Source organism: Eschscholzia californica, unplaced genomic scaffold, assembly GCF_041429995.1.
Source record: "Eschscholzia californica isolate CP2 unplaced genomic scaffold, dmEscCali1.0.p SCAF_2, whole genome shotgun sequence".
NCBI classification, from domain to species: Eukaryota; Viridiplantae; Streptophyta; class Magnoliopsida; order Ranunculales; family Papaveraceae; genus Eschscholzia; species Eschscholzia californica.
Genome location: NW_028238309.1, coordinates 3352348 through 3379240, shown reverse-complemented (window position 1 = coordinate 3379240; position 26893 = coordinate 3352348). Strand labels below are relative to the sequence as shown.

Here is a 26893-nt window from a genome sequence, read left to right as displayed (position 1 = left end):
AGACCCAAAAGTTCTACTTTATGTACCCATAGAAACCCAAGCACGACCCGATTCACATCGGTATTAATATTTCAAACAGTTAATGGGTAATTTAAGCAAGATGATATTTAAGCAAGAGATAGTCTTTCAATGAATCAACATATGCCGGTTTGGAAAGCACTAGTATTTGGTAGCATCTTCCTGCCTGCATGAGCCCCATATTATTAAGTAAAAACCCTAAAATATAATGAACACAAGAAGATAATCTCACTACATACATTTAAACCCAAATAGTCATTTCATATTCATAACAAAAACTAAAACATATACCCATTAAAAAGAACACTAATAAGAACCCAGATTACTAAACCAGTTCATACTACAGCTCAACTAAACAAAATTGAAAACTAAAAAAAAGAACACCAATATCACCAAATATACTTATAAAGGAAGAGGTGATAACAAACTTAAAGACAGCCGCCACGGAGACGAAGAACAAGGTGAAGGGTTGACTCCTTCTGGATGTTGTAGTCTGATAGAGTTCGCCTACCTTCGAGCGGTTTCCCAGCAAATATTAGTCTCTGTTGATCCGGTAGAATCCCCTCCTTGTCTTCAACTTTAGCTTGCACATTATCTATGGTGTCTGAACTTTCCACTTCAAGAGTGACTGTCTTCCCTGTCAATGCCTTTACAAAAATCTGCATCCCACCACGAAGACGGAGAACCAAATGCAGAGTTGATTCCTTCTGAATGTTATAATCGGCAAGAGTTCTTCCATCCTCAAGCTGCTTCCCGGCAAAGATCAATCTCTGTTGATCCGGTGGTACACCCTCCTTGTCTTGTATCTTTGTCTTCACATTATCGATCGTGTCTGAACTTTCCACTTCCAGGGTGATAGTCTTCCCAGTCAAGGTCTTAACGAATATCTGCATCCCACCACGAAGACGGAGAACCAGATGCAGAGTTGATTCCTTCTGAATGTTATAATCGGCCAGAGTTCTTCCGTCTTCAAGTTGTTTACCCGCAAATATAAGCCTTTGCTGATCTGGCGGGACACCCTCCTTATCTTGAATCTTTGCCTTGACATTGTCAACTGTATCAGAGCTTTCCACCTCAAGAGTGATCGTCTTCCCTGTCAAAGTTTTCACAAAAATTTGCATCCCACCACGAAGACGTAGAACCAAATGGAGAGTAGATTCCTTCTGAATGTTATAATCGGCCAGAGTTCTTCCATCTTCAAGTTGTTTGCCCGCAAATATCAACCTCTGCTGGTCCGGTGGGACACCCTCCTTATCCTGAATCTTAGCCTTGACATTGTCAATTGTATCAGAGCTTTCCACCTCAAGAGTGATGGTCTTCCCCGTCAAAGTTTTCACGAAGATTTGCATCCCACCGCGAAGACGTAGAACCAAATGGAGTGTAGATTCCTTCTGAATATTGTAATCGGCCAGAGTTCTTCCATCTTCAAGCTGCTTCCCCGCAAAGATCAATCTCTGTTGGTCCGGTGGAACACCCTCTTTATCTTGGATTTTGGCCTTCACATTATCGATTGTATCAGAGCTTTCCACCTCAAGGGTAATGGTTTTCCCTGTCAAAGTCTTCACAAAAATTTGCATCCCACCACGAAGACGGAGAACCAAATGGAGAGTAGATTCCTTCTGGATGTTGTAATCGGCCAGAGTTCGTCCGTCTTCAAGCTGCTTTCCTGCAAAGATCAACCTCTGCTGGTCTGGTGGGACGCCCTCCTTATCTTGAATCTTTGCCTTAACATTATCGACTGTATCAGAACTTTCCACCTCGAGGGTAATGGTTTTCCCTGTCAAAGTCTTCACGAAAATTTGCATCCCACCACGAAGACGAAGAACCAAATGAAGAGTAGATTCCTTCTGGATATTGTAATCGGCCAGAGTTCTTCCATCTTCAAGCTGCTTCCCCGCAAAGATCAATCTCTGTTGGTCCGGTGGAACTCCCTCTTTATCTTGAATCTTAGCCTTCACATTATCTATAGTATCTGAACTCTCGACTTCAAGAGTAATGGTTTTTCCTGTCAGAGTTTTCACAAAAATTTGCATCCCACCACGAAGACGAAGAACCAAATGGAGAGTAGATTCCTTCTGGATGTTATAATCGGCCAGAGTTCTTCCGTCTTCAAGCTGCTTTCCTGCAAAGATCAACCTCTGCTGGTCTGGAGGGACGCCCTCCTTATCTTGAATCTTTGCTTTAACATTGTCGACTGTATCTGAACTCTCGACTTCTAGAGTGATGGTTTTTCCAGTGAGGGTCTTGACAAAAATTTGCATACCACCTCTGAGTCGAAGAACCAGATGCAAAGTAGACTCTTTCTGAATGTTGTAGTCAGCCAACGTTCGACCATCTTCAAGCTGTTTTCCAGCAAAGATCAACCTCTGTTGGTCCGGTGGGACACCTTCCTTATCTTGAATCTTAGCCTTCACATTATCGATTGTATCCGAACTCTCGACTTCAAGAGTAATGGTTTTTCCTGTCAAAGTCTTCACGAAAATTTGCATCCCACCACGAAGACGAAGAACCAAATGGAGAGTAGATTCCTTCTGGATGTTGTAATCGGCCAGAGTTCTACCATCTTCAAGCTGCTTCCCTGCAAAGATCAGTCTCTGTTGATCTGGTGGGATACCCTCCTTATCTTGAATTTTAGCCTTCACATTGTCGATTGTATCTGAACTCTCGACTTCTAGAGTAATTGTTTTTCCAGTGAGGGTCTTGACAAAAATTTGCATACCACCTCTGAGTCGAAGAACCAGATGCAAAGTAGACTCTTTCTGAATATTGTAGTCAGCTAAGGTTCGACCATCTTCAAGCTGTTTTCCAGCAAAGATCAATCTCTGTTGGTCTGGCGGGATACTTTCCTTATCTTGAATCTTAGCCTTCACATTATCGATTGTATCCGAACTCTCGACTTCAAGAGTAATGGTTTTCCCAGTGAGGGTTTTGACGAAAATTTGCATACCACCACGGAGACGTAAAACCAGATGCAGAGTAGACTCTTTCTGAATATTGTAATCGGCCAAAGTTCGACCATCTTCAAGCTGTTTTCCGGCGAAAATCAACCTCTGTTGATCTGGAGGAATACTTTCCTTATCCTGGATTTTCGCCTTGACATTGTCAATTGTATCTGAGCTCTCTACTTCTAGAGTGATGGTTTTCCCAGTTAGGGTTTTGACGAAGATTTGCATCCCACCTCTAAGTCGAAGAACCAGATGAAGAGTTGACTCCTTTTGTATATTGTAATCAGCTAAGGTACGGCCATCTTCAAGTTGTTTCCCAGCAAAAATCAATCTTTGTTGGTCTGGAGGGATTCCTTCCTTGTCTTGAATCTTCGTTTTCACATTATCAACTGTGTCTGAACTCTCAACCTCGAGAGTGATTGTCTTTCCAGTTAGGGTTTTCACGAAAATCTGCATCTGTAATATAAAGTTCACAACTTTAAGTGATTAATAACTTGAGTTTCTGTTTTAGGAGTACGATTAAAGGACCCTAATTCGATGTAAAACTAACCCCAAATCACCCAGACCAAAAAAAACCTGAATTCAAGAAATAAAAGAAGCCTAATTCAAGAAAATAAAGAACCCTCGTTCAAGAAATAAAGAACCCTAGTTCAAGAAATAAAAGAACCCTGATTGATTTAAAAATAAACAAACCCTAATTGAAGAAAATAAAGGAACCCTAGTTGAAGAAATAAAGGTTACCTTTGATCGATGAAAGAATGAACACACTTTAATGAGTAAATTGGTTGATGAAGTTGAGAGCTTTTTTCCTTTTTCAACTTTGAAGAAGAAAGTTTGAGAAAAGGAGGGAAGGAGAGATATGGTATTTATAGTGAGTGAGTTTTAGTCGGTTTCAGATTTCGAATTGAAACCAACTTCCTAAAAAGAGTGGCTCTATCTCTGAAACGTAGACCGTCGGATTATCCGTATCCATACTGGTTCCGGACTTCCGGGTATTGGGTATTAGGTAAAGTATTGGTTTCGACCATTAGGGTAGTGGGTTTTGGAAAATACCAAAAGAAAAAAAAAGTGAATCTACTAACATTAGAAAGTGGACAAACCTATCAACAGATAGAGTTGATTCCAAAATTGAGACCTATGATTACTTATAGGTTTGATGTAGGTTTTGATTTGTAGCATCTTCTAACATTATTTACTAGAAGTGCTCCAATCATGGGATGTCACACAATAGAAATAACATTATTTACTAAAAGTTGCTTCCTTCTTCTACCTCTTTTAACCCGTTTTCTTCCCCAGTTCTGTTCTTCGAACGGTTAAGTTCAGATTCAATTTCTTCCAATCTCCGTCTTAGCATTTCGGCTTCTTGTTGTTGTTGCAAGATCTTTTCCTCCATTTTTCTCCTACCCAATTCAACAAACTCATTAGCCCTTTTCTGACACTCTTGTAACTTCTTCTCTAACTCAAGTTTCAATTCTTCTGTCCTCTCTTTGACCTTCAAGTTGATCTCATCTTCACTTATAACATGTTTCTTTCTTTCCTTCAATATGCTCAAGTTTCTTTCCTCGAGAGCTCTTTGTGAGCTTTATTTCTTTCTTTCTCCCTGCGTTTATTCTCCATTTGAAGCTTATAAATGAACTCATCCATGGCAGCTATTTTCGATCCTAATATTACTGCAGAAGACAAGTCTTCGGCCTCTTTATCCTTGATTGGTGTATGACCACCTCGGACTATGCACTTCGCTTTTGCCCCGTATTCAAGAGTTGCCATTGTCTTGTGCATCTCCTTGGGGTCAGGACTCGCACACAATATCATCAACATTTTCGACTTGTCATCCTCGAAAGAATCCTAAAGGCGTAACAAAAAAAATTATGAAAAAGAAGAATCGAAATCTTACACCAAAACATATATACTGATTTTTGTTTCAAAGATTTCTACCTGCAGAAGCATGGTTAATTTGCTGTCTCTGAACGGGACATGAGAATCTCCATTAGCGATCGATTCAACTACTCTTTTTAGTGCTATATTCCCTTGGTTGATCTTTGTTGTCTGCAATTTTTAACAAGTATGAACTAATTGAGCTAAAAAAGAAGAGTTTAACCAACCGAAGTTGAAAGAAAACTGTGGCACTCCGGGTGGGTCATCCAAGTTCGAATGAACTTGAAACGTTTCGGGCTAAGCTGGTTGAGGTCCTTGTTGTCTAGAAGAATAGGCGAATGATCTAAACCCATGAAATCTAGATGAGTGACTCCTGACGATTGAAATTGTTGAAGCCAATTGAGATTTGCAATCGCTCTGTCCAGTCTCTCTTGAATGAGGCGCTCACCGAACTGCTTGTTACTCCAAGTGTACGGTTTACCTTGATAGCCCAAATCTAGCAAACCAAGGTTATTGATAATGTCTAGAATCTTAGGCATGTGGGAGTTGGATACACTAGAGCCCCCACTTTTCTCAAGAGGGTCTAGAATACAGTTCATATCTCCTTTCACTATCCAAGGATTGTCATCCTCTAGCTTGAGCTGGTTAAGGGTTTTCCAAGGTTTAATTTTGTTCTTGTGGTAAGGGGATCCATAGAACCCAGTTATAATGATGGGATTGATCAAGTTGGCGTTGTTCATCTCTGCATGAATGATATTATTGTCCGAGAAACATGTCTCTCTGTCGGGTGGTACGAGTGAGGAAGAACAGAAGGCGGTATGTCGCCCTCTATCTTTATTTCATAAACCCACAAATAGAAACACACATATAGTTGTTACATTCCTATCACATTTTACAAAAGACATCTCTATATAAAGGGGGATTATCTTCCCGATAATACATCTTTGATTGGACCATAAACGTTTCTGGATGTGACTCCTCGAGATTGAAAGAAACACGTCGTGGATACTCTTGGTCCAATTCAGATTTGCCAGTACTCTGTGTGGGACACTTTTAAGCTTGTGATCGCTAATAAGCTGCATAAAAAAAAAACAAACAAAAAGATATATAATTTTAATGCTCTGTAGTAAGGGGTGATTCGTCATAACCCATGTCCATTGGGCTTCGGCCTATACATAGGGTTGGGAAAGGGCACGGGTTTGGGCTTAAAATTAAGACATTTTAGGTACTTGTTGAGACTTCTGTAGTGGCCTGACAGATCTTGATAATTAGATAGAATAATTATATATTTTACATACGCCCATCTCACATGAGTGGACTGCGGTCGTGTTGGCTACTAGGGCGGATGCACCCACAATCCTCTCATGTGACTATGTGAGAGAGTTATATATACCCATATTCCTAAATGGATGACATTATTTGGTCGCGGCTTTGGGGAATAAAGAAAATTTTCCTGAGAATAAAGACTAAAGGAGCATATTTACATTGTAGACAAAAAATTTACAAAGTTGTATCTTGCCTTCCTAATCTTCATCTTCCATTAAGTTTATCTTCTTCTTCTCTCTAAAAACCCTAATCCAAGAAACCTAATAGTAGTATTACAAATCAGAATCCCGAATAAATCAAGACAAGAAGATTGAGGAAGTTAAAGACCAATGGGTTTCTTCTTCCATCAAATTCGTGTTTGAATCAATCAACTCACCCAATTTTGATATAACATCACTTTGTAGGTTTCAAACTAATTGGATTTTTGAAGGTGTATGAATATTATTTCTGAATCTCAATTTGTAACCCTAATTCCTCAATCTTCTAAATCTCAATTTGTAACCCTAATTCCTCAATCTTCTTCTCTGCAGATATGGCATCACGAAGACGAACAACGAGATGGAGCGGAGTCTCACGACCAGGAACATCACGTCGATCAATAGAAGCCGAAACTAATTCTGCTTGGACCTCGGTAGCTAAAGATTCAGCTTCAGTAGTGATCTCGCCGAGATTACACTGAACTGAAAAAGAGAGTAACGAACATTTAACGGTAACTGAAAAAGAGGGTCATATGAATATTTTTGCTAAAATAGGGGGTTAGGCAGGAAGTTGGTCACAAAGTTGGAGGCCATTTGGAAAATAACCCTTTGCAATAAGTTAGTTTAGAGGAGAATGAAGTAGTCCTAGATTAACAGTTATTTTCTTTTTAGTCCTCTATTTTGTGACTTATTTCATTTTTGGCCCCTGTTACATTTTTTGTTTCTATTATTACCTTTTGTCTAATATTTTGTTTTTGTAAATTATTTTGAAATATTGGTAAAAATGGTAACTGATAAGGGCCCCCTTATTTTGTTTCCATTTTTTGTTCGCATAAATATGAAATATTTCGAAATAATTGTTATTTCCTAAGGTGTCTATTAACAAATTCAAAATTGACCCTCTATTTTACGTAAATTTGAAATATTTTGTTTTAGTAAAATATTTTGTTTCAAGTTATTTGTTACCCAACTAACACGTTGGTGGACAATTATGTTTTTAGAAGCATTCGACTTTGTGCAAAATATTTTCAATTTTGTCGGAACAAGACCCAAATTTTTTATTATCTTGTACATATGTTGTTACCGCACAACCCCCAACCCTATGTACCCATAGAAACCCAAGCACGACCAGATTCGCGCCCGTCAATTCATATCCAAAACGACATTTAAGCAAGATATAGTCTTTCATAATCAGTTTTGGTATTAGAAAAGTTGTTATTTTTTTTTTTGTTGAACTATAGAAAAGTTGTTATTTGCCTGTCAATGAATCAAGATATGTTGGTTGGAAAACAATAACATATGGTAGCATATTCCTGCCTCCTATGAGCCCCATAATATCAAGTAAAAACCCTAAAATATAATGAACACAAGAAGATAATGACACCACATACATTTAACCCAACTAGTCATTTCATATTCATAACAAAAACCAAAACATATACCCATTAAAAAGAACACTAATAAGGACCCAGATTACTAAACCAGTTCATACTCCAGCTGAACTAAACAAAATCAAAAACCGAAAAAAAAACACCATTATCACGACATATACTTGTAAGGGAAGATCTAACAAACTTAAAGACAGCCACCGCGGAGACGAAGAACAAGGTGAAGGGTTGACTCCTTCTGGATGTTGTAATCTGCAAGAGTTCTTCCATCCTCAAGCTGCTTCCCGGCAAAGATCAATCTTTGTTGATCCGGTGGTACACCCTCCTTGTCTTGTATCTTTGTCTTCACATTATCGATTGTGTCTGAACTTTCCACTTCCAGGGTGATAGTCTTCCCAGTCAAGGTCTTAACGAATATCTGCATCCCACCACGAAGACGGAGAACCAGATGCAGAGTTGATTCCTTCTGAATGTTATAATCGGCCAGAGTTCTTCCATCTTCAAGTTGTTTACCCGCAAATATCAGCCTTTGCTGATCTGGTGGGACGCCCTCCTTATCTTGAATCTTTGCCTTGACATTGTCAATTGTATCAGAGCTTTCCACCTCAAGAGTGATCGTCTTCCCTGTCAAAGTTTTCACAAAAATTTGCATCCCACCACGAAGACGTAGAACCAAATGGAGAGTAGATTCCTTCTGAATGTTATAATCGGCCAGAGTTCTTCCATCTTCAAGTTGTTTGCCCGCAAATATCAACCTCTGCTGGTCCGGTGGGACACCCTCCTTATCCTGAATCTTAGCCTTGACATTGTCAATTGTATCAGAGCTTTCCACCTCAAGAGTGATGGTCTTCCCCGTCAAAGTTTTCACGAAGATTTGCATCCCGCCGCGAAGACGTAGAACCAAATGGAGTGTAGATTCCTTCTGAATATTGTAATCGGCCAGAGTTCTTCCATCTTCAAGCTGCTTCCCCGCAAAGATCAATCTCTGTTGGTCTGGTGGAACACCCTCTTTATCTTGGATTTTGGCCTTCACATTATCGATTGTATCAGAGCTTTCCACCTCAAGGGTAATGGTTTTCCCTGTCAAAGTCTTCACAAAAATTTGCATCCCACCACGAAGACGGAGAACCAAATGGAGAGTAGATTCCTTCTGGATGTTGTAATCGGCCAGAGTTCTTCCATCTTCAAGCTGCTTCCCCGCAAAGATCAACCTCTGCTGGTCTGGTGGGACACCCTCCTTATCTTGAATCTTTGCCTTTACATTATCAACTGTATCAGAACTTTCCACCTCGAGGGTAATAGTTTTCCCTGTCAAAGTCTTCACGAAAATTTGCATCCCACCACGAAGACGAAGAACCAAATGGAGAGTAGATTCCTTCTGGATGTTATAGTCAGCCAGAGTTCTACCATCTTCAAGCTGCTTCCCTGCAAAGATCAGTCTCTGTTGATCTGGTGGGATACTTTCCTTATCTTGAATTTTAGCCTTCACATTGTCGATTGTATCTGAACTCTCGACTTCTAGAGTAATTGTTTTTCCAGTGAGGGTCTTGACAAAAATTTGCATACCACCTCTGAGTCGAAGAACCAGATGCAACGTAGACTCTTTCTGAATGTTGTAGTCGGCCAAGGTCCGACCATCCTCAAGCTGTTTTCCGGCAAAAATCAACCTCTGTTGGTCCGGTGGGACACCTTCCTTATCTTGAATCTTAGCCTTCACATTATCGATTGTATCCGAACTCTCGACTTCAAGAGTAATGGTTTTTCCAGTGAGAGTCTTGACAAAGATTTGCATACCACCTCTGAGTCGAAGAACCAGATGCAGAGTAGATTCTTTCTGTATGTTGTAGTCGGCCAAGGTCCGACCATCTTCAAGCTGTTTTCCGGCGAAAATCAACCTCTGTTGATCTGGAGGAATACTTTCCTTATCCTGGATTTTCGCCTTGACATTGTCAATTGTATCTGAGCTCTCTACTTCTAGAGTGATGGTTTTCCCAGTTAGGGTTTTGACAAATATTTGCATCCCACCTCTGAGTCGAAGAACCAGATGAAGAGTTGACTCCTTTTGTATATTGTAATCAGCTAAGGTACGGCCATCTTCGAGTTGTTTTCCAGCAAAGATCAATCTTTGTTGGTCTGGAGGGATTCCTTCCTTGTCTTGAATTTTCGTTTTGACATTATCAACTGTGTCTGAACTCTCAACCTCGAGAGTGATTGTCTTTCCAGTTAGGGTTTTCACGAAAATCTGCATCTGTAATATAAAGTTCACAACTTTAAGTGATTAATAACTTGAGGTTTTAGGAGTAAAATTAAAGAACCCTAGTTCGATGTAAACTAACCCAACTCACCCAAATAAAAAAAAAAACCTGAATTCAAGATATAAAAGAAGCCTAAATCAAGAAAATAAAGAACCCTAATTCAAGAAAATAAAGAACCCTAATTCAAGAAAATAAAGAACCCTAATTCAAGAAATAAAGAACCTTAATTCAAGAAATAAAAGAACCCTAATTCAAGGAATAAAAACCCCTACTTCAAGAAATAAAAGAACCCTGATTGAAGAAATAACGGATACTGATTCAAGAAACAAAGAACCCTGATTGATTCAAAAGTAAACAAACCCTAGTTGAAGAAATAAAGGTTACCTTTGATCGATGAAAGAATGAACACACTTTAATGAGCAAATTGGTTGATGAAGTTGAGAGACTTCTTTCTTTCAACTTTGAAGAAGAAAGTTTTGAGAAAAGGAGGGAAGGAGAAATATGGTATTTATAGCGAGTGGGGTTTAGTCGGTTTCAGATTTCGAATTGAAACCAACTTCCTAAAAAGACTCACTCTCTTTCTAAAACGTAGACCGTATTGGGTAAAGTATTGGTTTGGGCCATTAGGGTAGTAGACTAGTAGGTTAAGGAAAATTCAAAAAAAAAAAGAAGTGAATTTACCTCAAATCTAGATGTCCATAGTAGGTTCTAGAGAGTTAGACTCGAAAACAGAGACTTTTCGTTATTTATAAGTCTGGGTAGGTTTTGACTTGTAACATCTTCTAACATTATAATTCTTGGGGTTTATTGAAACTGTTCTAACTTTGGGATGTCACAAGATCGAAACTCGGTGGAAGTGGGAATCTATGATTTATTTTGTTGCTAATAGGATATAAATAATTGCATTTACGATAGTTTATATGACGTTGGGGTTGTACGAGTGTCCTTAGGGCAACTTAATAGCAGTTAGAGAATATTTTATCCTTTTGATGTATCCAAGCCAATTGATGTATGACTTAATTGGCAATGATACTCATGTAATCTTATTGTTGTTGAGAAAGAGCTATACAAAAAAAAGAAAATGTAATCTTATTGTTTCAAAAAATAAGTCTCCTAATAATGATTTTTGCTATAATTCTGTTTAACACGTTACAAAGAGCTACTAATTTGAAGTCCACAAGATTTTGTAGTTCTAGATTCTTTCGAATGGGTCAATCACATAAACCATATATCACAATTCAGATTAAAAGACATAAGACTCTTGTCTACTCAAATTTCAAGTTAGATTTCAAATATGATTGGACAAAAAATAAATATTACTTCGATTTTAAAACTGAAATTCTAATTTAAATTATCGAGATTTTCGAAAAATATTTTATGAAGATATGTGGTCAAAGAGAGGTCATATTTCCCAACTTTTAAATCACACTCCAAGGAAAATAAAACGTCCTTCTTCGCTAAAGATGATATTTCCCGACCCTAGCAGAATCCTACCAGCTTAAGTGGATGGACACGATTTAGAGTGAGAAACAGACCTCACTTCTTTTTATTAATCCTGTCCATCCACCTAAACCGGCTCAGATTCAGCAAGTGTTATGTCCAAAAGGTAGAGAGCAAGGATAAGAGAGTGAGTGAGAGAGAGATAAGATGCATCCATCAAAGTATCAAACACAATTCAAAATCAACAAACAAAATAGAGACTCATATATCAACAATTCAAGTATCAAACACAATTGAAAATCAACAAACAAAATAGAGACTCATATATATGCATCTCATAACAAAAGTCATACTACACACACACACTTCCCTCTCCACACACATCAACTGTCAAAGTTGGATATTGATGCATCAATACAATTTCACTCAGATATTGTCCATGATCATCATCATTACATATTACCCTTAAACTACTACTTTAGGAGAAGAGAAACTCTCAACATTCATGTTCATCTTGTTCTCCAGTGAGCTAAATGGAAGATGAGTAGGCCTTTGAATTACCCTCATTGGCCGCAGACAAGCGAGATGCCCACTCAGTTGGTTGTTGCAAATGGGTAGTTTGCTAGTTTGAACATTGGCTTCCTTCTCCTTCACAACTGGTGCTCCAGTTGGATCCTGCAGGAAAGAAGAACAATGAAAAACAAGTCAGTAATTTAGTCCAAATTTAATCAAATTTTACGGGTTGTTTATGTTTTCCAATAACATACAAGTTGCAGACTCGAAAGTTGTTAATGGGTAACTCATTCTGAAAAGATTGGAAATGGGTTTGTAGCTGTTAACAGATTAAGGTGTGGAAAAGAAAACGTACCCCGAGCATGAGAAAGGTGAACCCTTGCTTCTTTTGGTCTTCGCTGAGATGAATCTCAATTAGTTTCCGAAGATCAGCAAGATTAGAATCGTTTACCACTTTCACCTTTGTAATGAACTTCCCTGGGTAGTCAGTTGAAGCTTCCCATTTCACATAAACATCGATTAGACCATCTTTGTTCTCATATTCTGGTTTATCATTCTCCTTCGAGTCTTGTTTCGAATAAGTTTTGATTGATTTCGGCTCATTCACAAGTTTGTATGGCTCTATTCCGAAACCCGAATTTGGGGTTCTCATCATGTTCTCATCTGTTACGTCAGACAGAATTCTAGGAGGTGTAAACACTTCTTTGATTGGTGATCTTGAATCATATTCTTCCTTCAAATTAGGAGATGATTGTATCTCAGAAACTTCAGATTTTTTCTTCGAAGGTGGTGTTGTCTTAACATGTTGAGTGATCTCTCTGTGGTTTCCACAAAGCATGAAAATGTTTTGAATTCTCGTTTTCCTCGCCGAGGCATCTAAACTGTAATCAGCTTTCTCAGAGTTTGGTGTCTGTGAAAAGAAACCCATATCGGAATTCATTCCAGAATTAGACCCATTGATTCTACTGCTATATTGTATTGCCTTTTCCTCTACCACTTCTTTCTCTACCTCTTCCTCCTCTGTATTTTCTCCACTTTCTCCTTCTTCCTCTTCAAATACTGTACTGAGACAAACTCTCTCCGGGAAACTCGGTACGAATACGTTTTCTTCTCCTGGATTAGTTGCCCAACTTGTAGGATTCGAGACTGTGAAGTTACCGGGTTCCTGAAAACTTGTATCGACTTCTTTTACTTCATGAATAACTATCGGTTGCTTGTTTCCCATATCCAAGTCCATTGATTCCACCATACTTCCATCCCCATTGGCATATATAGCTAGAAGTTTTTTCGCGAAGTTGCTTCCTTCTTCTGCCTCTTTTAACCCATTTTCTTCCCCAGTTTTGTTCTTCGAACGGTAAAGTTCAGATTCAATTTCTTCCAATCTCCGTCTTAGCATTTCGGCTTCTTGTTGTTGTTGCAAGATCTTTTCCTCCATTTTTCTCCTACCCAATTCAACAAACTCATTAGCCCTTTTCTGACACTCTTGTAACTTCTTCTCTAACTCAAGTTTCAGTTCTTCTGTCCTCTCTTTGACCTTCAAGTTGATCTCATCTTCACTTATAACATGTTTCTTCTTTCCTTCGATCTGCTCAAGTTTCGCTCTTAAAGAAGCTACTTCTTCTTCTTTCCTCGAGAGCTCTTTGTGAGCTTCATTTCTTTCTTTCTCCCTGCGTTTATTCTCCATTTGAAGCTTATAAATGAACTCATCCATGGCAGCTATTTTCGATCCTAATATTACTGCAGAAGACGAGTCTTCGGCCTCTTTATCCTTGATTGGTGTATGACCACCTCGGACTATGCACTTCGCTTTTGCCCCATATTCAAGAGTTGCCATTGTCTTGTGCATCTCCTTTGGGTCAGGACTCGCACACAATATCATCAACATTTTGGACTTGTCATCCTCGAAAGAATCCTAAAGGCATAACAAAAAACAAATATGAATAAGAAGAATCAAAATCCTATACCAAAACATATATACTGATTTTTGTTTCAACGGTTCCTACCTGCAGAAGCATGGTTAGTTTGCTGTCTCTGAACGGAACATGAGAATCTCCATTAGCGATTGATTCAACTACTCTTTTTAGTGCTATATTCCCTTGGTTGATCTTTGCTGTCTGCAATTTTTAACAAGTATGAACTAATTGAGCTAAAAAAGAAGAGTTTAACCAATCGAATTTGACAGGTCTATTACGATTTTAAGGAAATTATACCTGCATTTTAGCTTCAAATCCAACTTGACCAGCTTGTTCGATATTTTCAGAGCCAGCCATATCAACAAGCATTAGTCTTCCACCTACCAAAGGGACATCCAAGATTATCTGCACAAAATCCAAATAGTTATTAAAATCACACTAAATTTGAGACTCTCAACTACGAACGAACACGAAGATAGAAAGTTGGAAAAATAAGCAACCATGCAGTGACTTCTTGAGCTTCTCTCATTACACATTGTACTTTTGACGATCCTTCGCTTCTCCACTTTCGCCACTTCTCTTGATATTTTACCAGCTTCGTTTCCGGAGATGAAAGTCGCATTTTTCGCCTTTTTCCCCATTACTTCAAGTTTTACCTATAAGCAAGATATAGATCAAGGTATGAAAAAATAATGTTCTTGATATGAAGGTACTAAATTACCATCATAAAAACATCAAGAAACACAAAAGTTAACAAATTCCTTAAAACCTAGTCAATTTAAAACTTATACTTGTGATATTGGTTTGGGTCAACATCAAATGATAGCCATTCTCAATGCAGCCAAGTTCATCACTAAACCCTAACTTATTTTCAATAAGAAGATTACCAAATTATTGAATCTAAAAAGTGGTACAAGATTATAAGATACTAAACCCTAACATCAAATGATAAGATTGTAGATAAAGAAATCAAGAAAATGTCTAATTAGAGAGAAATCAAGAACAAGAAGGTAGCTAAAAGCAATTAAATTACCTTTGAAGCACTTCCTCCTTTAGGCCATCCAAGTCCAAATCCACCACCATTGTTGTTTGACAAAAGATCATAAATTTCTTCATTATAAATCTCCATAACAGAAACTTGAACAAAAGATCTAAGACCAACCCTTTGATTATCGATCTCGTTATCTTCATCTCCATCTCCTAAGATATCTTTTAGGGCTCTGTAAACAATCCCTGGTTGTTTTGAACACCCAAACATTGTATGACTTTTTCCTGAACCAGTAGGTCCATAAGTCATGATAGTGCATTTTGCTCCCAATTTAACACCATGAATTCTTGATGCAACAAATTTTTTGTAAAACCCTTCAAGATCTTCTTCTTCTGAAACAGAAACCCCATCAAGAGTGAAATCTCTGTACCCAATATCAGTACGGACACGAATATTACTCTGATCTGAAGAAATCTGTAATCCTGAAATGGGTTTTTCTTTTTGATCTGGGTAATCACGAATTCTACCAATAACTTCAACTGGATGTTCTGTTTGTGGGTTTTCTTTGGCTGATGAAGGTGGGTGCAGAGATGGGTTGAGTTGTCTTGCAGAGTTTAGTCTGTTTTTTGATTGTGGGGTTTTTGATGGGGTTGTGTGGTTTGAAATTGATTTGAATGAAGGTGTATGAGGAGCCATTGAAGAAACCCTATCAACAATTTCTGCAAGTTTCTTAGGGTTTCTTGTGGAATGAGAACTAACTCTCTATTTGGGGATTTGCAGAAAAAAGTGTTGGGGAAGGATAAAGATCTGATCTTTAGAGAGAGAGAGAGAGAGAGAGGGAGAGAGAGAGAGAGCTGAAATGAAAAAGAGCAAGGAAAGAATATTTCAGAAAATATGTTTGAATAGGGAGGAGAGAGAGAGAGAGTGAGAGAGAAAAGGAATGTGAGAGCATTTGAAATTTGAAAGTAACTTAGCCGTTACAAATCTAACGTCTATATTTAAGAAGTGGTGAAGACAAGTGACTGGTGGAATCTCATGATGGAAATTCTATTTGCACCCCGGGTTTGTCTTATTCACGCATCAAAATCACTTGACTTGGTAATGTTGATTCTGAATTGATTCATTCAGAGTTCAACAAAAATTCAACAAAAAAAAAAAAAAAAAAATTGATTCATTCATTGATAATCAAACTACATATTTATAAGAAAACAAAGAAATAACTGACCCTTAAACATAGGACTCAACTAACCCACTAAATAAACAGCAACTGAACACTTCTCCACTATTGGAGTTATCCTAAAGGTAACGGAAACACTAACCCACTAAAGAACATACAGAACTAACTAAATAACCAACTTCTAACAACCTCCCTTAAACTGACTGTCCTAAGACATCAGTTTAACAATACTTCAATAACCACCGACATCTGGACTTGAACACATTCCGAGTAAACTTCGAAGCTTCATAAAAAAGTACAGCTGGTTTGAGAGGCTTGGTCAGGATGTCTGCCACTTGATTCTTTCACAAAACACTAAGTCAACAATACCATCATTACATAGTTCTCGTAAGAAATGGTACCTTACATCAATATGCTTGCTCCTCCCATGTAAAACTGCATTTTTGAAAGCTTTATAGCAGAAATGTTGTCACAATAAATTAAGGTTGGACCCTGTTGAGGATTGGGTAAAGCTTCAAGTAATCTTCGCAGCCATATAGCTTGACAAGAGCTTGATGCTGCTGCAACAAACTCAACTTCTTGGATGACCATGTAACAGCTCCAGAATTTAACATATATATAATACCAGATGTACTCTTTCTATCATCAATATCTCCAGCATAGTCACTGTCGGAAAATCCAAACAGATTTGACTCTCTACCTTTTTTATAAAGAATTCCAAAATCAGCAGTACCTTTCAAGTAGCGTAAAATTCTCTTTACAGCTAAGAGATGAATTTCGGTTGGAGTTTCCATGTATCGACTGATTAAACTAACAACATATATGATATCTGGTCTTGTTGAAGTCATAAGACTGCCAACAATTTGCTTGAAGAGAGTAGGATCCACCTTCTTTTCTGCCCCATTCTTTGTGAGTTTCAAACCAAATTCTGTTGGAGTAGTAACCGGATTGCAATCCTTCATTTTGAACCTGTCCAAAATCTGTAAAGCATATCTTTTCTGTGAAATAAATACTCCAATAGATGATTGTAGGACCTCTATACCAAGAAAATAGTGAATCAGTCCTAAATCTGTCATATCGAATTCATCCATCATAGATTTTTTAAAATCAGCAAACATCTTTATACAATTTCCAGTATAAATAAGGTCATCAACATATAAACACACAATGAGTATCTTTCCATAATTCCAAGCTTTGTGTAGAGTGTGTGCTCATATGGACATTTAAGAAAACCTTCCTTGACAAAGTAAGCATCTATACGTCTATACCAAGCTCTCAGTGCTTGTTTAAGTCCGTATAGTGCTTTCTTTAACCTATATACCTGACTTTCATAACCTTGTTTTGCATATCCAGGAGGTTGCTCGATGTATACCTCTTCCTCTAACTCGCCATGCAAAAATGCTGACTTCACGTCCAATTGATAAACATGCCAGGTATTCTAAGCAACCATGGATAAGACTAAGCGAACCGTGTCTTGCCTTACAACAGGAGCAAATACTTCGTTGCAGTCAATTCCGTACTCTTGCTTATACCCCTTTGCTACGAGTCGAGCTTTGAACTTGTCAACTCTGCCATCTTTCTTCAACTTTGTCTTATAAACCTATTTGACACCAATCGATTTTGCCCTTTTGGAAGTTGTGTCAACTCCCAAGTGTTGTTCTTTTCGATAGACTTGATCTCCTCATTCATAGCTTTTCTCCACTTCTCATCTTTGACGACTTCTTGGAACGAGATGGGATCACAATCTGAAAATAATGCAAAATAGGTAGGATTTTCAGCATTATCAGATTGAATATCATCACTAACCTCATAGTCTACCATCCATCCGGGTCTCCTCTTCGTTCTTTGGGGCCGAGAGCTCTCTCCTACTGAGTTGAATGGTTGTTGAAGCTGCTGCGTTGTTTCTTCCATCACCATATCAGTAGGAATGTTTGGTTGTAGATCCACTTCTACTCCTTCATCAAAGTTAACTGGTATTTGCTGCTGTGCTGCACTATTTTCTGCCCAACTCCATGTCTTTTCTTCATAAAAAACAACGTCTCTGCTGACTATTATCTTTTCTGTCAAGGGGTTAAACAACTTGTAAGCTTTTGATTGTTCGCTGACTCCAAGAAACACACATTTTCTCCTTTGTCATCAAGCTTCTTTCGCTTCTCATCTGGAATGTGTGCATATGCAATGGACCCAAAAATTTTGAAGTGATTAACCGATGGCTTTCGTCCACTCCAAGCTTCTTCGGGGGTCATGTTTTGAACAGCAAATGTGGGACTCCTATTCAAAACATGGATGCTCCAATTCACCGCTTCAGGCCAAAAACTTTTTGGAATTCTGTCCTTTGCCAACATGCTTCTTACCATGTTCATGATAGTTCAATTCTTCCTCCCCGATACACCATTTTGTTGAGGTGTATATGATGTTGTCAACTGCCTTTGAATGCCATGATCATCACAGAAATTTGTAAATTCTCGTGACATATATTCTCCATCACGATCAGTACGGAGCGTTCTAATGGCTGCTCCACTTTCATTCTCCACCTTCGCTTTGAATCTTTTAAATGCAGCAAAAGCTTCAGATTTTACCTGCAAAAAATAGACCAATGTTTTGCGGCAATGATCATCAATAAAAGAAATAAAATATTTCTTCTGCCGATTTGAAATTGGGCTAATTGGACCACATATATCAGAATGGACCAACTCCAATGGTCTTTGTGCTCTTGTTGACTTTCCCTTCGGGAATTGCTCTCGATGTTGTTTACCAATAACACATTCTTCACATATTTTGGTGGGAGGACAGATTTGAGGAAGGTCATTCACCATATTCTTCTGAAACAAAGTCTTCAACCCATTAAAATTCAAGTGACCATAACGAAAATGCCAAAGCCACGTTGAGTCATTCCCTTTGGCCATAAAAGAGGTCTGAATACTCTTCATTTTCAGCGGGAATGATGGGCCTAGAAGGTTACCCTAAATAGGTCTACACCCGTAAGTGCACGGTGTCAAGTTGTAATATTTCCAGAAAGACCGGTTCGTTCCTCAGAGACTAGTTAAACTTAATCTAAAACTAGGAACTAATAAGATTTTTCAAATGTTTTGATTTTGGTTTTAAAATGAATAAAATGTTAAAATAAAATAACGGAGATGAAAATAAATACAAATGATACAAGGAACTCAAATGGGGGAGAAGTCTAGGGTTTAGGAATTCACCACATAAAATCACCTTTAAAACAAATAATTATCTAATCAATCCTCTTTCTTTATAACTCAGAATTTCGGATAATAAACTATCCTAATTCCGCGAGATGTTTTCGGTTAAAAATGATAAAGCATAACAATGTAGTTGTTTGTTTCGAAAGATATATCTCTAAACTATTATCCATCAAATAATAAGTATACACCATCAAAGGATCTAACCTAAGCATGATGTATCAAATCTAAAAGCATAGATAATGAAAAGATTACATATTTAACAAACTAAACAACTTAAACTTTGAAGCACGATAAAAAGAATTAATCAAATAGTTATATGTCATCTCTAAAAGTTTAAATATGGGCTTCATCCTAGCCCTAGAAGGAGAATTAGCTACTCATAATAAAAGATTAAATCAAATATGACAAATGAGAGAAAATGGAAGAAGAATTAGAGTTTTCTCACTGATTTTCCTCTGGCAGCCAAACGCGCCCTAAGGGAAGTATTTTCCTTCTGTTTTTACTATTCTCCAGGAAAACAGACCAAACAGAGACCCTAAGGGAAGTCGATTTTCTCGTCTTCTTGGAATCGATTTCTCTGTTGGAAAATGATTATCCCACTGATTTTCTCGTCTTCTCCAACTCTTTTTCTCTCTCTACTTTCTGAAAGCTCTCTTTAACTCCTTCTAAAATGTTCCTTTCGCTCTCTATAACTCTCTGTTTCTTGATTTCTCTCACAAAAATTCAGAAAACAGTAGCAAAAGAAGAAGAAAAGATAATGAACTTTGATTTTATTGGATTTCTCTATCTCTTTCTCTCTCTATACAATCACTCAATCCCTCTCTATCAATCTTTCAAATTTCCCTTTCTTTCAAAATATCCTTACTATTCCAAAAGATAGAAACGAAAGAAAGAGAAAGATGGTATGCAATCTCCAAGAAATCCGGTCAAGCAACAGCTCTGTACTTTCCCGTTTCATTAGCTCTAAAAATCTTCACGATTCCCTTCAAACTTCAACCATGGGTTGTTAGCTGGCAAAGAGAAAGATCCAGTGCTGCGCGGGAGATTCACTTAGGTTGCAGCGCACTCTCGGATGAAGCCACGTGAGTGGATAAGACAGTAGGCCATTGATCTGTCTAGCACAAATGGGAGGAGCCTTGGACACACCCCTGAAACCCGAAGTTATCCCGCGACTCATCCGCGCCATCAGATTTGCTTATCACCTACACGACATGTGTCTCGGGAGACTCTTTGCTTCACTTTAGTTAATTGACTTTGACCAAAACTTTGACTAGCTATATTTCTCTCATCCAAACTCCGATTGGACTCTCGCTTTCGCCGTTAGGCTAGTCATGGACTCCACTTCTCATCTGAGAACTAATATTTACCAGAATACCCTTGTCATTAAAATGACCAAAATGTCCCTAACATCTATTTCTCCTGATTTCGTCTATTTTTCACATTGAACCCTGTAAAGACACCTGAGAAAGAAAAACAAGTAATTCATCAGAGTAACTGCTCGAAATGGACTAACTCGCTCCAGTTAAGAGATTCAGATGGGACATTTTCATGTCTCATCAAGGAACAATCTATTTTCGGTCATTTTAACATGAGCAATAATCAGAACTCTAATAGGATCATCTACTTTGCAAGCACCGTCTTTGATTGCAATCACATACCCCTTCTCTTGCATCTGCCCCATACTTAGCAAATTATTTTTCCAATTGGGAGCATAATAGACATCAGAGATTGTCTCTATACTGTCCTCTTTAGTCACGACTTGAACATCACCTTTTCCAATGACATTCACTGTAGAATGATCACCCAAAATAATAGTAGTACGAAAATCTTCATTTAAACAAGAAAATAAAGACTTTTTACCGCACATATCAAATTCACTCTATCAAAAAAGCAGATAACTCTTGGACCTCGGATGATGCGGAAATCTCTTGTATTTTCTACTCACCTTATCAATATATCCACGTCAGCGGGCTCTACATCATCTGCTTCCATGCTTGAGTGTTTCCAATCTCAAATCACTACTTCCCAAAATGATTCTCTTACTATCATTCCCATGATCGATGAGATTCGGAAAGCCACTTTCTCTCTCAAGTCAGGAGCAGCCCCCAATCCAGATGACTACCCACTTTTCTTCTATCAATCCAACTGGGACACGGTCCAAGAGGATATTAAGGATATGGTTACTCATTTCTTTCGTTCTGCTCTCTTACCTGATCACTCTAACCATACCCACATCTGTCTTCTTCCGAAAACAAAAACCCCCCAAACTCCGACCGACTTTAGGCCAATAAGCTTTTTAAATACTACTTATAAAATCATTACAAAAATTATGGCCAACAGACTCAAACTCATTCTCCCTGATCTCATCTCTCCTTTTCAGGCGGCTTATGTGCCGGGCAGGCAAATCACGGACAACATTCTTATCAGTCAAGATCTCACTCATTCTTTTAAGAAAATCAGGGGGCCTAAGAGTTATTTTGGTCTGAAACTGGACATGTCAAAAGCTTTTGAATGAATCGAATGGAACTACCTAGAGAAAATCATGCAACTCATGGGCTTTTCCACCCATTGGATCAACCTTGTAAACTCTTGCCTCACTACCAGCTCTATGGCAGTTCTTATCAATGGTCGTTAATGAGTCATGAAAATGTCTCATCTGAATCTCTTAACTTGGGCTAGTTAGACCATTTCGAGCCGTTACTCTCATGAACTATTTGTTTCTCTTGTCCAGGTGTATTCTAAGCAGTTGAGCGCGAAAAATAGATAAAATCGAGAGAAAGACACTCATTGGGGCACTTTGGTCATTTGGATATTTGACGAAATGTTGTTGCTCGGATGAAAAGTAGAGTCGAAGACGAACTCGTGGCAAAAAACGGAAGTGGAATCGGGGTCCGGATGAGAAAATTATATCAAGTCAAAGTTGAGTCAAAAGTAGTTCACCAATATCAAGCAAAAGCACCCCAAGACACGTGGCTAGCAATGGAGAGACGGATTTGATGTCTCTGATGGGATGTGGGCCAGTTTCGGTCACAGAAAGTTGTACTTTTGGATGACCTGTAACGCAAGATTCAGTGTGCCTGGCTGCACTATATTATTAGCAACCCGTGTTCATCTAGGAGATCCAACGGCTGAAAGTATTTCCACCCGCACGACTTCATGCTGGAGCGCGTCACAATCTCTTACGTTATGTCGCAATACACAGTATCATTTTCTATGCCAGTTAACAACTCACGTGAATAATAGATTGGTGCCCAGACTTGTGGGATATTTTTCCTCACTTTCTCTCTCTATCGTCTTAATCAAAATCTCATCTTGGAGGGAACGAGATTTTTCAAATTAAAACAGAGAAAGAAGGAGAGAAAGCTTATGGAAAGAAATTTAGGATTGGGTAGAGAAGGAAGGTTTTAGAGAAACAGAGAGGGTGTGAGCTGGGACAATCTTCTCGGATAGAAAGTTTTAGAGAGAGATATTTGTTCTCCTTTATATAGAAACCGAGAAGGATTGAGAAAAGGAAAATTCGGCTGGGTGATCTTATCGGCTGGAAACAATGTGACAGAGAAGGAAAGTAAATGAGGGCTCGACTGGATTTACTCCTTTGTTTGTATAAAACAGAGAGGAGTCATCATCATCATTTTTTATCTCGGATTTAGGGAGTCGGCCATTGAAGGAAGAAACCGAGAGCTAGAGAGAGAAAGTGAGAGAAAGAGTTTTCTTTTCTGTTTTCTTTTTCTTCTTCTGTCATCCTTCTCTTTGTGAGAGAGACAAGGTTAGAAAGAATGAGTTAAGAGAGAGATAGAGGTATTGTAAAGAGAGAGAGAGAGAGTTCATATTAATAAAATTGATTTTGTTTAAAATCTCTTTATCTTCTTCTCCCTTTACTGGTTCGGGTATAAAGAGAAAGAGAGAGTTTATTATTGTTATAAAGAGAGAAAGATAAGATTTAGAGTAAGAAAGAAGGAGAAAACAGTAGAGAGAGAGAAAAACCAGAGAAGGAAAATAATTTTCTCACCAGGAAATCGTTTTTGGGAAGACGAGAAAATTATTTTCCCTAAGGGTCTGTTTGGCTGCACAGAGGGAAATTTGCGAGAAAAAGGTGTTTTCTTCTCCGATTCTTTTTCTTTCTTTAATGTTATTAATTTTTATCTCTCCCACCATGATTATGATCTCTTTAGTGATGAGTAGCTAATTTATCTAATCTAGGGTTAGGATGAAACCTTAGTATCGCGTAAATGTCTGACTTTTTCAACTCATACTTAATATCTTTGAAGTACTTTTAAATGATAAATTGATTTTTCTTATTTAAATTCATGATATGTCTTTCATTAACTATACTTATATTTTGATGATTCATGTTTAGACTAAGTGTCTTTAATGTTTCATGCTTAGGATTTGATAGTTAATAATTAGATTATCACTTGAATATTTATTTTTGAAATCAAAACATTATATTTTATTCTAAGAAAGTTGTATTTTCCGAGGATGATAGATTTGTCTCTCCTTGAGTTATAGAAGATCGAGTTATCACTAATTAGGTAATAATTTACGCATATTTAGGTGGATTCCGAAACCCTAGACTTTCTCCACATAAAACTTCTCCTTACACTTTATTTTCCCGTTATTTTGGAATTATTCATTATTTTTCCCAACTCAACATCTTACACCAAAGTAAATCCAAATTAGTTATAGGAGTGAGAATAGATTGACTTAGTCTCTGAGGAACGAACCGATCTTACCGGAATTATCACTTGACGCCCGTATACTTGCGGATGGTGACCTATTTAGGGTAACCTTCTAGGCCCATCAGTCGTCCTGGAGCCACTTTCAATGTTAGCCGTGGAATTAGGCAAGGATCCTCTCTCTCCCTTTCTGTTTGCCATCGCAATGGAAGGTCTCAGTAGGCTCCTCGAGTATAATAACAGTCAAAGCCCATTCATAGGCTTCCCAATCCCCAACTCTAATCTTGTGATCAAACATCTTTTATTTGCTGATGATTGTATCATTTTTGGCCAAAATTCGCTTGAAAACGTTCATAATCTCAAACAAATTCTCAAAGCGTTTAGCGAGGCTTCTGGTCAAATGATAAATTACGCGAAATCTACCATTTTCTTTTTCAAAAATTCTCACCCTAAATTCAAGAGAATGATCATTCGTAACCTTAAAGTCCATCAATCTTCTTCTAATGATAAATACCTTGGGACACCTATTTTTATCGATAGAAACAAAAATCAAGCTTTCAAATCTCTTCTCACCCAAATCAAGAACAAGCTGGCCAAATGGCAAACCAATCTTCTCTCTCAAGCTGGCCGCTCCATTGTTATCTCGACAATTGCAGTGGTCGTTCCCCGATACCAAATGCAGTACTTCGCCATTCCGAAAGGCATTAGCAACAGCATCGAGTCTATTCAAAGGACTTTCTGGTGGGGAAAATCTAAAACCTTCCTTACCGTTTAACTGGTCGACCATTTGCAAGCCTCGCAAATTAGGTGGACTAGGGCTTCGTCTTCCCTCGCTTGATAATCAAGCTTTCATCAACAAACTGAACTGGCGTATTCTCAATAATCCTAAAGCCATATGGGTTCAAGTGCTTAAGAGTAAATATTTCCCCAAATCCCATAAACCCACTCCTCCCAAAACTCATCACTCGTGGCCTTGGAAATCTATCAGCAAACAATTTATCCAGGTGGAAGGGCTCATCTTTTGGGATATTAATAATGGTAATCAAGTCAATATATGGCAGGACTACTGGATCCCCAACCACCCCCTCCTCTCATTAACCATACCGGTACCAATCTCGATAGGGTGGCCCAACTTATCACAAATAATACTTGGAATATACCTCTGATTACCAATTGCTTTGACAGTAATATATGCAGGGCGATTCTGAGCATCAATTTGCATACAGGACAGGAGGACACAACAAAATGGACGCTCACCAAATCAGGTAATTTCTCTATTAAATCCATGTATAACTATCTTAGAACAGGTAATTCAGCAAAAATGCATGATCAAATTGACTGGTTCTTTATTTAGAATTTGAACACGATACCTCGTATTAAACTATTCCTGTGGAAATGCTGCACTAACAGTCTACCAATGAAAGACAAAATTGGTAAGTATATTGGTAACTCATACTCTTGCATTAACTGTCATGAGATTGAAACCCTCGACCCTGTGATGTTACACTGCAACTATGCGAGAGCAATCTGGTTCATGTTTAATGTTAGAACAGAACACATACAAACTGTTAGCATATGGATCCATCAATGAAAGGACTTTGATGAAATCACAACGAATTTATATGCAAAAATATTATGGTTCATATGGAAAGCCAGGTGTGAAAACTGCTTCACGAACAACAAACAAACCCCCCTCCAAATGGTGGCAAGGATAAATAATACCTCTACTACGCCCCTCAAACTTGATGTATTAACTACTAATAAATGCAGGGACAAACCAAAGCAACAAATATGGAGCCCTCCATCGACACCATTCCTCAAAAGTAATGTAGATGCTTCTTTCAAAACCCTCTCTGATCCAGCAGGAATTGGGTGTATTATACATGATGCAGAAGCAAATTTCGTTATAGCAGCAGCAGACTCAGTTAGAGGTCAGAATGCAGAAGAATGCGAAAGTCTAGTAATACACAACAGCATACTATGGGCCATTGAGATGTGTATTCAATATGTGCATATAGAAAGCGATAACCTCAATCTAGTGCAGGTCATGAATGGCAAAAGTGTTGGCTTACACTGGCAATCCAAAATAGTCATTGAACAGACTCTAGCGCTCAAGGATCAACTCACGGACGTAGTCTTCACTTACACTCCCAGAGAATGCAATACCAAAACTGATGCTCTAGCCAAATGGGAAAGAAAATATGGTCAGAAGAAAGTTTGGAATGTACTCCCTTCTTTTATTTCGGATTTAAATTAGTTCTTTATGGACAGTTTCGGTTTCTTAATATAATTGTAGTTCATCAACAAAAAAAAATACTGTAAACTTAGAGAGAATTTTAAATAAAAAATTAACTTCAAAAATCATTACATGACATGTATGCATCATGAATATATAATACGTAAGTACATCTATAATTATCATCCCGAAAGACATCTCGAGCCTAATTCTTAATATCATTTTGGGGGGCCTAAACCTCAGAAACATTTATTTCTATCATAACTTTATATAACCCAAGTTAAACCAACTATGGATTTCTACTTCACTTTCAATTTTATAATCATGAAGTAATTAGTATTTAGTTTGTTAATAATGAATTTAGATAGATAATGGAATTGTTTCTGGCCTTTTTACTATACTTGATTTTAGTACTTTATCACTGTTTAGCAGTAATAATAAAAATAAATATGTGGATTAATCATGTAATCCACAAGTTGAGGCTTTTCCTTAAATTAAGGTTTTGATTCTTACATGAATCACTGTTTTACATGGGTTCCTTTTAGCATTTTATAAATTAGATACAAAAAGTATATTCAACCTGCCTCCTGAGACTCCCACTTGAACCGCCTGTAAGAGAAATAAAAATTTCTCTCTCCTCTCACATGTTCAGTCACGTGAGAGTCCAAAGAAACGGGTCATGTAGACTTGTTGAAATAAATATTATATTATTATTAAGGGTGATAAATAATTACGATGTT

General features: G+C 37.9%; 4 protein-coding genes across 5 annotated transcripts; all 4 read right to left on the bottom strand.

The window, feature by feature from the left end:
• Positions 1-241: 241 nt before the first annotated feature.
• LOC147555324 (uncharacterized) lies at positions 242-3898 on the bottom strand. The gene is made up of 2 exons (XM_086662841.1): positions 3705-3898; positions 242-3419 (listed from the first exon to the last, which is right to left on the bottom strand). Exon 2 carries the CDS (start codon positions 3417-3419, stop codon positions 447-449), a length of 2973 nt encoding a protein of 990 aa, XP_086518967.1. The 5' UTR covers positions 3705-3898; the 3' UTR covers positions 242-446.
• A 1158-nt stretch (positions 3899-5056) lies between these two features.
• LOC147555323 (uncharacterized) lies at positions 5057-5578 on the bottom strand. The gene has a single exon (XM_086657679.1). The coding sequence runs from the start codon at positions 5576-5578 to the stop codon at positions 5057-5059; it is 522 nt and encodes a 173-aa protein (XP_086513805.1).
• Positions 5579-7753: 2175 nt separating this feature from the next.
• On the bottom strand, positions 7754-10932 carry LOC147555322 (polyubiquitin-like). The gene is made up of 2 exons (XM_086662843.1): positions 10389-10932; positions 7754-9997 (listed from the first exon to the last, which is right to left on the bottom strand). Exon 2 carries the CDS (start codon positions 9995-9997, stop codon positions 7937-7939), a length of 2061 nt encoding a protein of 686 aa, XP_086518969.1. The 5' UTR covers positions 10389-10932; the 3' UTR covers positions 7754-7936.
• A 704-nt stretch (positions 10933-11636) lies between these two features.
• Positions 11637-15958, bottom strand: LOC147555321 (P-loop containing nucleoside triphosphate hydrolases superfamily protein). Of its 2 annotated transcripts, XR_015234856.1 has the most exons (7): positions 14904-15878; positions 14371-14526; positions 14168-14275; positions 13961-14071; positions 12313-13869; positions 11765-12119; positions 11637-11704 (listed from the first exon to the last, which is right to left on the bottom strand). XR_015234856.1 is itself a non-coding variant. In XM_086662842.1 (6 exons), the coding sequence occupies exons 1-6, from the start codon at positions 15552-15554 to the stop codon at positions 11910-11912; spliced, it is 2793 nt and encodes a 930-aa protein (XP_086518968.1). In that variant the 5' UTR covers positions 15555-15958; the 3' UTR covers positions 11745-11909. The 2 variants fall into 2 exon arrangements, 1 of the variants encoding a protein (XP_086518968.1); XM_086662842.1 differs by lacking the exon at positions 11637-11704 and having other exon boundaries at positions 11745-12119; positions 14904-15958.
• Between the last annotated feature and the right edge of the window lie 10935 nt (positions 15959-26893).